General features: G+C 54.2%; 1 protein-coding gene across 1 annotated transcript in view; it reads left to right on the forward strand.

The window, feature by feature from the left end:
- ACOT7 (acyl-CoA thioesterase 7) overlaps nt 1-12463 on the forward strand; it is a 68721-nt gene that overhangs the window by 40727 nt on the left and 15531 nt on the right. The window contains exon 9 of the mRNA XM_010850200.1: nt 5406-5522. Within this exon, the coding sequence (XP_010848502.1) occupies nt 5406-5522 (117 nt within the window). The remainder of the gene's footprint in view (nt 1-5405; nt 5523-12463) is intronic.

Genomic DNA, 12463 nt, shown 5'->3' on the forward strand with positions numbered 1-12463 from the left:
CTGTTCCACATCAGGAATGTGAATTCTCCACTGTTGGTCCTCATCCTGAGAGCACAGCCCAGATACCCGAGAGGAAACTGACACCCATGGGAATGATTCTGGGTCTTGTGTGAACTTCAGCGAGGTGGCCACGTCCCTCCGGGAGGGGTCAGCGGAGAGGGGGGCTTGTGTATAACCACTGCCCCCGTTCCCTGCTCTCCGTGGCATTTGGAACAGGAATCTGCCTGCCCTGCTTCTCCTGTTGATTAGAACAGGGAAGGCATTGATTCTCAAGTAGCAGTGAGCGCTTGACTGACCTTCTCCAGCTCCCTGATATAGAATGTGAGCAGTGAGACCTGGCCTCGTGGCCAGGCAGCCCTTCTCCCTGGCCCCAGGTCTGCAATGCTCAGGATAAGTGGGAGCCAGATGCCCCCTTTGACATTTTGTCCTTAGAAACGAGTCATCTTCACTACACTGTGCATTAACCCCCCAGTACAATCTTTATTAGCTACCTTCGTTAATACTCCTTTGTCCTTGGTGTCAGAGACCTGCAGGTACATTTGAAATTGGGAGTGGGGAGGGTGGGGCGGGGAGTGTGGGGAGGACTTCCCTGGTTGTCCAGTGGTTAGCACTCTGTGTTTCCACTGTCGGGGGTACCGCTTCAATCCCTGGTCGAGAAACTAAGATCCCGCAAACATTGCAGTGTGGCCGAAAAAATAAATTGATTAATTTAAAAAATAAAGAAACCTGGCAGGGAGAAGCCAGACAGTCTCAGGAGGCTGTCGCTCAGCTGGCTCTTAAAATAACTCCCCTTATAATTTCCAAAGGGTGGGCTAGTTAAAATAAGATGAACTTACTATCGTTTTCTTAATATAGGAGGCCGGCACCCACACTCTGTCAGCCAGGATTAAATATAGAAATGGGGGCATTGCAAATCGCCACCCACAGTGCAAGCAGAGGCAGTGACACCAAGCTGAGAGCTGCTAATGGCTGCTTTGGGTTTGCAGCAGGCGCGACCCAGTCAGCCCGGCGGGTCCAGGAAAAGAAAATTAAGCCTCTATTTTTAAGCTAGTCAACGTGTTGTCAATACTTTTTTTAAAAAAAGAAAAAGGAAAAGGAAAAAACAACCTGTAAGCAGTTAAATGTTAGATTCAGAAATATCTCTGGTACCTGATGTTTATCTGTATGTTAGTGGCCAAGCAGGTCTTCTTTTTTTCCCCTCCCATAATTCCCGAAATGAATGCAGAACTGAAGGCCAGCCGCTCCTACGGTTTTGTTGTCATCTTTTAAATGACGCATCTCGGGCAATTAGGACAACTCACAACAGGCTGTAACTTGCCAAGTCCTCCTCCCATCGTCAGCGGCACCTGTTGTACCTAACTGGGAAGCGGTTGGTGAAGTTTTTCAGTAGGAACTTAGAAAGAGGCAGTTTTGAGAAAACTCAGCTGCTTGATATTTTTAATTGAAGTATTAAAAAAAGTAGAGGGGCGATGGTGGCTTCCCCTGACAGGACAGCGGTGGGAGGAAGGACAGCTACAAACCAGGTGACTGGGTTTCTGATTAATTAATTTGGCTGTGCTGCATCTTAGCTGCAAGATGTGCTTCCCTGCCCAGGGATCAAACCCGGGTCCCCTGCCTTGGGAGCTTGGAGTCTTATCCCTGGACCACCAGGGAAGTCCCTGTTTTTGTTTTTAAACAAAATTTACTTTTCTCAGTGGACACATTGATTGTAATATATCTTGTCTGCAGTCATCAATAAGGGCGTTTTGTGGTGACAGTCCTTCTTTGTAAACGTCATAAAGGAGTGAAATTATGTGGGTTTTCTTGTCCTTTTCTGCAAGGACTGTTTTCTCTTAGCAGGGAGAACAAGAATATCTTAGACCAGACCCACGCAGCGACTCAGGGCTTACCCAGAAGAGGGAAGACGGCTCGTACTCAGTGTTTATTATTATACAGGCAGACCTCCTTTTACTGAGTTTCACTTGATTGCACTTCAAAGTTTTTTTAAACAAACTGAAGGCTCGTGGCAGCTCTGCGTGGAGCAAGCCTATTGGTGCTGTTTTTGCAGCAGCATCTGCTCCCTTCACGTCTCTGTGTCGCATTTTGGTAATTCTCCCGGTATTGCAGACTCGGTCATTATCATGTTTGTAACGGGGATCCATGATCGGTGATCTCCGACATTGCTGTCACAAAGAGATGATGACTCGTTGAAGGCCCTGACTGATCTTTTAGCAGTAGATTCTTCTCAGTTAACATGTGCACGTTGCTTTTTTAGACATAATACTATTGCTCACTCAATATTGACTGCAGTGCAGTAGAAACATAGCTTTTATATGCACTGGGGAACCAAAACATTTGTTTGACCCAGCTGTTTCTAAATTCCCTGTATTGCAGGGGTCTGGAACCGAGCTCGCAGAATCCCCGAGGTACCTGTAATCTCAGTTTTATGAGATCAGTCCCTTTCTCTCTGAGTAGCCCCCAGAGTCCGCTTTGCACACAGGACCCCAGAGGGCCCAGTTATGCTTCACGCTTCTCCATCGCATTTATGAGAACAGACTCGGGGCTGTGGGAGCCATGGGCACAGGTTTCTGCTTCCAGCTCTGACCTTGCACTTCCCACACACACACTGCGGGGGCTGGGAGTCCTGCCTGTGTAAGGCCAAACACTGAGCTCTGCGCACATCTGAGGTCTTCCCCAAAAGTTTTTCTGTGTCCTGAATGCTAAAATCTACCTGCTGTCACTTCTCAATGACCCCACCATGGTTCCGGGAGGCAGAGGTAATGGAGGTGGATGGGGATGGTCCAGGTGGGGGCCGTGTGGAGCAGACCTCCCGTCCCTCGGGGCTGGGGTTCCTCCTCTTCCTGGTTACCAGCTGCCTGTGTATCACTGTCCCAGAACCCGGGATAAACCCCAAATTGGGGCATCATCTGACAATGGACGTGCATGGTGAGGTCATGCCTGCTCCTGATGTGGGCACCAGGAGGCCGTGGGCTCAGTCCAGGGTTGGTGCTATAAACACCGTTGTTTCTTGTCAGGGCTGTGGGCAGTCCCAGTTCTCTCCCAGGTCTCCTAGGTCAGGTTTGTGTGCCAGCTGCTGGGGTGGGCAGGGGGCTTGTGAGACAGTACGCTAGTTTTGAGCGTGGAGTTTATTATCAGACACGCCCCTGAGCAGCTCGCCTGGCTCTGTGGATAAGATGCATACACTCTCCCCAGCCTCACCTGGGCTGACTATGGTTGTTACACAGGTATGGGCCCGAGGACTCGCTGTCAGAGCTGGCTCTGTGGGTCAATCAGAGTTCCTTTGGTCCTTGATCACTCAGTTGGCAGTCCTTTCTGAGTGCTGCATGCCAGGTTCGGAATTGGTCAGGACATGGGGACCACAAGGCGTGTCCCCACCCTGTGCAGCTTCCAGGTCACGTGATGCCGTGGTCTGGGCTGGTGGGGGTTCTGGCATCAGGAGCTCAGCCAGCTGCTCATGTTCCCCCTCTCCCACTCAGCTCGTGTGCCCTGGGCTTGGGGCCCGTCCTGGCCACACACACTAGATCCTGTAGTATTTTTAGTAACAGTGAAATCTCTTGTGGAACCTCTACCCACATTTTGGATAAATGGGGTCAAATGCTGGTTGAAGGAGCTGATTGTTACTTGTGCCATATAGCCTGCTCTTAACAGCTTCTGCTTTTTAGTATGAACAAGTAAGGGATTAATTTTAGGTACTTTGTATGTTCTAAACATTAATTCCAACATAAATTCTTTTTGTCCAACCTCCAAGTCTCCCCTCCCTTGGTGATACCACCAGGTAACCTGGGAACTCTGGGTGCAGGACCCCTTACCTTGCACACACTAATGTCACCCCCACCTCTCATCATGACCTTGAACTCTCTTTTCCGCAGTCTTGTTTTAGTCACAGGGAAAAAGCATATTGTTGTTGTTCATTCTCTAAGTCATGTCTGACTCTGCGACCCCATGGACTGCAGCACTTCAGGCTTCCCTGTTCTTCACCGTCTCCCGGAGCCTGCTCAAACTCATGTCCATTGAGTTGGTGATGCCATCCAACCATCTCATTCTCTGTCGCCCCCTTCTCCTCCTGCCTTCAATCTTTCCCGGCATCAGGGTCTTTTCCAATAAGTCAGCTCTTCACATCAGGTGGACAAAGTATTGGAGCTTCAGCTTCAGCATCAGCCCTTCCAATGAACATTCAGGGTTGATCTCCTTTAGGATTGCCTGGTGTGATCTCCCTTGTTTTCTTACATAACAGCTTTATTGAGATGTAATTCATGTATCATACAGCTTACCTGTTACAGGCCATTGATTTTTCTGTAGTGTATTCACAGCGTCACACAGCCATCACCACAGGCAATCGTAGAATACTTGCATCACTCCAAGGAGAGACCTCCTACCCACATGAGGAGCCAGTCCGCACTTCTCCTGAATTCCCTGTGCCCAGACAACCTTTAATCTGCTTTCTGTTCCTATGGACTTTCATATTCTGGATATTTCATATCAATGGAATCCTCTAATACGTGGTCTTTTGTATTTGACTTCTTCTACTCAGCATGATGTTAAGTTTCATCCATGTTGTAGCCTGTCATCAGCACTTGGTTTCTTTTTATCACTAAGTAATATTCCATCGTGGGGCTTCCCACGTGGCACAGTGGTAAAGAATCCGCCTGCCAGTGCAGAAGACTTGAGTTCCATCTCTGGTCTGGGAAGATCCACCAGAGAAGGAAATGGCAACCCGCTCCAGTATTCTTGCTTGTGAAATCCCATGGATATGAACCTGTTGTTCATGGTGTCGCAAAAGAGCTGGACCCGACTTAGCAACTAAACAACCACAATATTCTGCTGTGCAGATACACCACGTTTTCTTTGTCCTTTTAGCTGTTGACACACACCTGTGTTTCTCTGCCCTGGTGTACTATGAGTAAGGAAGGCCGTTATGAGATATGCGTACGAGCTTTTGTGTGGATGGATGTTTTTCTTTCTCTTGGGTGCACACCTAAGAGTGCAATTACTGGGTCATGTGCCAGCTCTGTGTCCAGCCTTTTGAGAACCTCCCAGCTGTTTCCAAAACAGCTGCATGATTTCCATCCCCACCAGCCGTGTAGAGGGTTATGATTCTCCACCTTCCCTCCAGCTCTGTCTTCTGGCTTTCTTATGGTGGCCACTCCAGAGGAGGGCATGATGAAGCTTTCCTGGCAGGATAGGACACCTGTAGAGATTGGAGCAGGGTCATCACTTTGTCAGTGGCCTAGACCCTCAGCCGAGGTCGTCTCCCAAAGCTCCCAGGAAGCCCAGTTTTCAGCCTGAGCCTGTCGGCTTCAGCCCTACTGGTGGAAGCAAGGGCGTCATTTCCCGTGACTTGTCTCCAGGATGGGCAGTGGGCTCCTCTCCCTCACATCTAACTTGCTGCCCGCCGTCCTCTGCAGGGGTCACCATGAAGCTCATGGACGAGGTGGCTGGGATCGTGGCCGCACGTCACTGCAAGACCAACATAGTCACGGCCTCCGTGGACGCCATTAACTTCCACGACAAGATCCGAAAAGGTAACACAACTCCACCAACAGAGAGGGGCTGCCTTGGCTACTTGGGTCTGTGTACAGTTTGCTTTTGGTTCACCCTTGCTCCCCCAGGCCCTGGTCTCTGCCCATTTGCCAGAGAAACAGAAGCCAGAGGCCTTTATCCCGCTGTGATGTTGTTCCGTCTCTAAGTGGTGTCTGACTCTTTACGACCCCATGGACTACAGCACGCCAGGCTTCCCTGTCCTTCACTGTCTCCTGGAGTTTGCTCAAATTCATGTCCATTGAGTTGGTGATGCTATCTAACCATCTTATTAAGGGGCGTCCTTGGTGGCTCAGACAGTAAAGAATCTGCCTGCAATGCAGGAGATGCCAGTTCGATCCCTGGTTTGGGAAGGTTCCCCTGGAGAAGGACATGGCAACCCACGCCAGTATTCTTAGCTGAAGAACTTCACAGACAGAGGATCCAGGCGGGCTCTAATCCATGGGATTGCAGAGTCGAACAAGACTTAGCGACTAACAGTTGTCACTCTTTCCTGCTAAAGAGTGGCATAAACTTACCCTCTTGAGGGGCCCGGGACACACAGCCTTGTGAAGGCCCCACATGCACAGTTGCTGCTGCCGCCGCACAGTGGTGGCGTAACCTCTTGGGGAGGGGAGATGGATCTCCTGTGTCGTCAGCAGTGGGCAGGTCAGAGCAGTAAGCCCCCAGCCCTCAGCCCATCTGCACCACCCAGCACAGAGCTGGTGGCTTTCCCAGCAGAGATCAGTCCCAGCCCCACCCGGAAATGGTTCCATGCTCGTCTGAAGACATACAATAACTGTCCCCTCAGTCCGTTGTGTCTTCTGAGACGAGGCTGTGCGCCCCTGGAGAACAGCCCTTCCTTCACTCTGGGGTCGGGGGTCCAGGCGGTGAGAGGGACAGAGAGAAGGTGGGGCTGACAGAGAGAAGGCGGGGGCTGACTCCTTGCTCCCGGCCTCGGGCAGCAGTGCCAGGGGTCCAGGCCTCCGAGGCCGCCTCCAGCTGGGGTCCAGCCCAGCCGCACGCGCACGCCTGCAGACATGCTTGGCAAATAAGTGCTGCCTGCTAGGGACAGAGCAGCCTGAAGCGGAGCTGTAGGCACCTCCCCTCCCGGCCTGGTCGAGAGCGCATCATCTGACCCACGCTGGCCTGGGGTGGGTGCTTTAAGGGAGGGAAGGGGTGGTCTGTGGCTCCCCGCTTTCAGAACCCCTTCCCAACTAGTAGGTGTTTGCCTCAGATGCAGACCACAGTCCTTTTAGAATTTGCCCAAAATGAGTGGGTCTTGTCCGTCTTGGCAGGTCCTCCCAGGGCCTTGGTGCTGTATATGGGGTGCTATGGACGTTCAGGAAAGGAAGGATCCTCTCCAGCCATGAGTCCTGGCCCCTCCTTTTCTGAAACTGACTGCTCCCTGGGTAAATCACTGTGATCACAGCATCCTTGTTAAACACGATGTCAGAACCCACAGTGGACACCATGCTTGTTCAGTGCATCCCCAGTGCCCTCTGAGAACCGCCAGCTGAGAAGCAAAGCGGTGTCCTCCAGAGGCGGCCAGTTCCTCCAGGTCAGCCCATCAGCTGACTTGCTTCAGGTCAGTGGTGCTTCACTGCTGAGGGGAAGGCCCCAGAGGGTGAAGTCTGCCTCTGTTAGAAACAGGGAGTCCACCCCTCCTCACCCCTGACTCTTCACACTTCATCCCTCTTGTGACCAGAATCACCTTTCAACAGGGAGGTCGGGGAGGTCAAGGAGATGCTCATTGGGCAAGGAGATGCTCAGTTGGTTCGTTTTGAGGGAACACTGTGAACCCTGGCCAGAGGAGAGCACTTTTGCTGGGGACGCATTGAAACCTGGGAGATGTCAGGGCAATGTGGGCGCAGAAAAGTTAGTCTTATTCCAAAACACAGGGAAAAGGGGACTTCCCTGGTGGTCCAGTGGTTGAGACTGCACTTCCACTGCAGGGGGCACAGGTTTACTCCCTCCTTGGGGAACTGAGATCCCACATTCCTCAGGGCATGGCCAAAAAAACCCCCAAAACACAGTGAAAGGGGTCTTCATTTTCACAAGCCGTGCTTTTCTGGTGGAACATTCCACTGTGGATGAGGTGAGAGTGAGGGCTGGGCTGTGGGCTGCCCCCCACGACGTTGAGCCCTCTGCACCCCACACCCCCACAAATCCCTCACAGCATCAGAGCCTTGGCCTTGAGCCTGTGCAGCCCGCGGCCCTGGAGCTGGGCCTCCTGGCCTGGGGAGCCCCAGGGAGCAGAGAGAATGTTTTCTTTTCACGGATCACATTTTGCTTTGTGTATAAAGGAATGTGGGCCAAGCTGAAGTCACAGTTATGGAGTCTGGCCCGTTTCAGTGCAGTGTCCCCGGGGCCATTAGACAGTGTCACACCTTATTTGTTTTTCCCGAGGAGTGTCCCCGTGTGAAGCTGTCGACTTCTTCACTCCCCCCTCGCCGTGGCTCGAGGAGGAGGAGCCTGGCCGCTTCAGACAGTTGTCACGTGTCATGTTCGACATGGAGGAGCAGAGGCCCCAGGGGAACTGCCGCTCCCCTGCCACTCGTCCTCTCTCACTGTCTGCTCCTTTCTGGGGATGTGTAGGGCGAGGCCGGCTGTGCCTGGATGACCCTGCTGGCTCAGGGTTCCTGGCGCTGGGCATCAGAAGAGTGTCAGACACTTGGTGAAGGGGTGGTGTTGACATTCCCCATGGTTCCGCTTAGATTTTCTGATGCAAATCTGCTGAGATGGCTGTGAGCCCGTGGGGCTCTCAGGGCGCAGACCGTGAGCTGCTGCCGGCCCTTGGTCTTGGCCGAGAGGGCGGGAGCCGATGCCACCGCGGCGGGGAGAGCTGCATGGCTGTGTCCAGTTCTGCTGGCAGGAATGCAGGGCAGCAAGAGGGCATGTGAGTGTTCCTGGGAGGCACAGCAGTGACCACAGCCTGGGGACTCCAGGTGTCAGCGGTGTGTCCCCTCCCCGTTATGGAGGCCAGGTGTGCCTTTGGGGGCCATTATTCTGATGACCATAGGTGGGGTCTTAGCAGAGGGGGTGTGACTTTCTCTGACTCCCCTGTTTCAGCATATTTCATTAGAACAACAGCTGGAATGGAGAGGAGGCCAGGCCTTTGGGTTGACCAGCTTCTCAGATCTCAGGCAGGAACTGCTCTGCTCTGTCTTTGTCCAGCCTCCGGGGAGGCTGCTTCCTCAGAGGACGGACATTGGTGTGCTGTCAGCAAAACCCAGCCCGGCCTGTGGCTCAGTGGTCAGTTGGGGGGCGGACGGGTGTCTGTCAGGAAGCCATATGTGCAGCTTTGTGGCATGAAAACATCGCCCAGAAGGTCAGAGGGCGACTTTGAATTTCAGCCCTAGTGGGTGTGTACTGAGAGGGGGCTCAGTGGCACCCACACTTCTGACACAGTGGGGACAGTGCTGTCTCATAGGATTGTGGCAGGTTTGCTGTTACCAACCAGATTCCTGGAGCACACCATCACTGCCGCCTGGACCATGGAGGGCCCACCCTTATACCCTCTTCAACACCCCCACCAGCCCACATTCACGGTCTTTAACACCGGTGACCTGTCCTCCTGGTGACCCCACCAGGTTCAGCCCAGCCCCTCCACCGGCGGGCCCTGAAAGTCCTCCAGGGTTTGTCCCCCTTGCCACTGGGGTTGGCGGGTTCGGGAGTCTTAGTGGTTGTGCAGAGAATCAAACTCGAGCCAGGCCATTGAGGTGGAGGAGGAACACTTTGTCCACGAGTTGGGACTTGGGGGGAGTCCAGTGTCATACCTGAGACCCCTCAGAAAGTGGTACCGAGGTGAGGTCAGTGCTGGGGTAGGGCACAGGGGACCCCAACCACCCGCCTGATAACAGGGCTGCTGGCGTTAGTCAGGGCAAGCTGGTGAAGCCCAAAGACCTGAGCTTCCTTTCACTTGCTCCATTTCTGACTGTCTTTTTTTTTGTTGAGATGCTAAAATGCTAAGAAAAGTGAAAAGGGGAAAATAGTTGCCTTTGCTCTAGTGGTTTTGGAGGCCTTGGGTAGGAAAACCTACAGGTGACCTACCCTTCTCTTGTGGAGAAGTGATCCCTCCAGACTATCAGGGTGGGACGCGAAGTCTCTAGAAGATGCTTGTTGTAAGCACGCTTGCTGCCCCAGCTTCTTGGAGCTTAGATGCTGAGCTCTTCTCAGAGTTTGCAGTGCTTGGCAGTGTAGCCTTAGGAAGAGCGATGTTTTAGTGTTTCGCTTTCTTTTCCAAATCCCTGTCTGAAACCTGCCCTGGCAGAAACACCGTGTGCAGGGGGAGCTGGCAGCCCTCTCGGAGGGCCACTCGAGGCAGCCCCACCGTGATTTAGAAAAGGATCGGCTGTGGCCTACGGCTCGGCTCACTGCAGGCGCCCCTTCTGTTTAACTCTGGTGCCCGTTGCTCACTTTCGAGTGCCAGGCATGGTGCTGAATGCTTTACACAATTACCCCTCACTTAGGGGGATACGATTGTCCTCCCCGATGAGACTGGAGCCCTGTTATCCCCAGTTTTCTGATCTGGAAACTGCTGGTCAAGGGATTAAGGAAACTGACTGTGGCCGAAGGGCGGGTCCATGGTGGAACCTGGCGGGGACAGTGAGTTCCAAGGTCGGAGCTCTCGAACCCATGCTTGGTGCCCTCCCACCACCCTCCGGGCCTGAACAGCATCCACTGCCAGGGCCCAGGGGCATCAGCCTTGGTGACGATGCTGATCAGGTGCAGCACCAGCCACCGTAGATGCTCACGCTGGACTGCCAGAGTGATGGCTCCCCCCTCACGTGTATGTGAGACTCCAGACTGAAACAGGACTGAGGGTTCTGCAGCCATTGGCGTCTGGCCCCAAGGAAGGCCCGGCTCTGTCTGTGTCCCCTCATAGTCTTGGCCCAGGGACCCCTTTTCCTGCTGAATTCGGACAGTTAGAGGCAGACAGTTCAGTCTCTGCTCCCAGCAGCTCTGTGATCTGCTTACGTCAGGTTTACCCACACGAGCCCCCCAGCACCGTCCCCACGACGGTCAGTAGCCACATGCGCCGTGATTCAATGTCGGTAATGAAAGTGTCAGTAATGAAAGTGCTACTCCCTGGCCAGCAGGCCCGCGATCCTCCCAGAGGCTCCAGGAGAGAATCTGCTTCTTCCTTTTCCGGCTTCTAGAGGCTCCTGTACTCGCTGGCTTGTGGCCTGTTGTCCACCCTTATAGCCACAGCCCAGGATCTCCCTGACCCTGCATCTGTGGTCACGGCTTCCTTGTCCTCTCACGAGGACTGCTGTGATGACCTTGGGCCCACCTGGGTGATGCAGGCTGAGCACCCACCTCAAGATCTGTAAACTCATCCCACCTGTGAGGTCCCTTTGTGTTAAATTCCAGCTGACACAGAGAGGCCAGTAAGGCTCTAGCCCACTTCTGAGCTCTGCCTTTTCCCCAACCCTGGTCTCACCCTGTGAGCCCTGGGGACAGGACACTGGCAGAAACCCCAGGAGAGCAAGGGGCTTCTCAATCCTTGTGGGATAGGAAGTGCTCCCCCTCTGTGGCCAGCCTCCCAGCAGTGGGCATGGGCCCCTCTGAGGTTCGGAGATTAGGGATGATGGGTGGAGGCAGTGAGCTTCCTGGCTCATCACAGAGTGTTTGCACTAGAACTAGGGTCCCTGAGAGCACAGCTGAGTCCCCACCTCTCAGGCAGGCTCCTATGCCAGGGACGCCCCTGTGGGTCCAGCCTTGAATGGAGTCACTCCTCAGCCTCAGATCCAGTCCCATGTCCTAGGACCCAGGTGGAAGAGCAGGGGTTCATCCGTGTCTTCACCGCTGAAGAGCTGGAGGTACCTGCCCGGTGCACTCGCCCATTTGATTCATTGCGACAGTGTCAGAAGCAGCTTCTTGCCTGATGCAAATGTGCCTGCTGCAGAAAGAGAGGAAGGAAGCGATTTGTTTTAAATGTCACTTATTATTACCTTGTTGGAAGGACTCTTCTCATGCCCTCGAGACACCGCAGGGCATTCCGCAGGCACTCTCTCCTCTAGGGTTTCAGACACCTCCCCCACCCTTAGGGCTGTGCGAGAAGGACACTCAGACCCCAAGACATGACAGTCCTGGGCTTCCGTCCACTCGCTCACTGTGCAGGAGTGACCTCTCAGAGAGACGGCTGTTTGCAGACGAGGAAATCAAGGCACAGCAGGCTCCAGGCTTGCCCCCGCCCAAGTTCAAACCTAGGGCTGTGGGACTCCCAGCACCCGTGGGCCCCAGGGCTCTTCCCCAGGGCACCGTAGCCTGGGGAATTGGCAGGCGCCCTGGGTGGCTCCGGGCCTGGAAAGCCTGCCCCTCGTGGGGACGGTCTGGCTGTGTCAGGGCTAATCTATCCCTGCTTCTGTGACTCAGAGGAGAACTGGGTGGTCTCTCCTGGCCTCGCTTTCTGGGATCCCACCCCATCCAAGGTGGCACGTGGTACCCAGCGCCCGCGGGAGATACTGTTTTTCCACCTGAGCGTGTTTCACCAATCTTAAACATGCTGCCGTCCAGGTGGGTTTGGGTGTGTGATCTAGTGGGACAGTCCCCGCCCTTTGGACCACTCTGCCAGGGCCACATGCGTCTCACTGCCCACCGTGGGGCACCCTTGAGCACGTGGCAGGTCACACCTGCCCTTGCAGTTTCTGAGACAAAGTGAACAGGAGCCCAGCTGGACTCAGACTGGGGTCGTGCCCTACCCAAACAGGTCCCCACTGTCCGAGGCTAAGGTTGAGACTGGCTCAGCGCCCCCGGAGGTGGTGGCCCTGCCCCTGGCCCCAGGGAGGAGGGAGGGAGCTTGGCCTTGCCGGGCTGCTCGGGCAGAGGCGGCCACCGTGGTAGCTGAGGTGAAGCGTCTGCAGGAGGGGCCCCATCCGGTTGGAGTCTGCCGTGGCCACTGTCCACACAGGGCCACATGTTGGTTCAGGGGTGAGGGGCG

The sequence above is a fragment of the Bison bison genome, unplaced genomic scaffold (assembly GCF_000754665.1).
Source record: "Bison bison bison isolate TAMUID 2011002044 unplaced genomic scaffold, Bison_UMD1.0 scf7180017864289, whole genome shotgun sequence".
Lineage (NCBI taxonomy): Eukaryota > Metazoa > Chordata > Mammalia > Artiodactyla > Bovidae > Bison > Bison bison.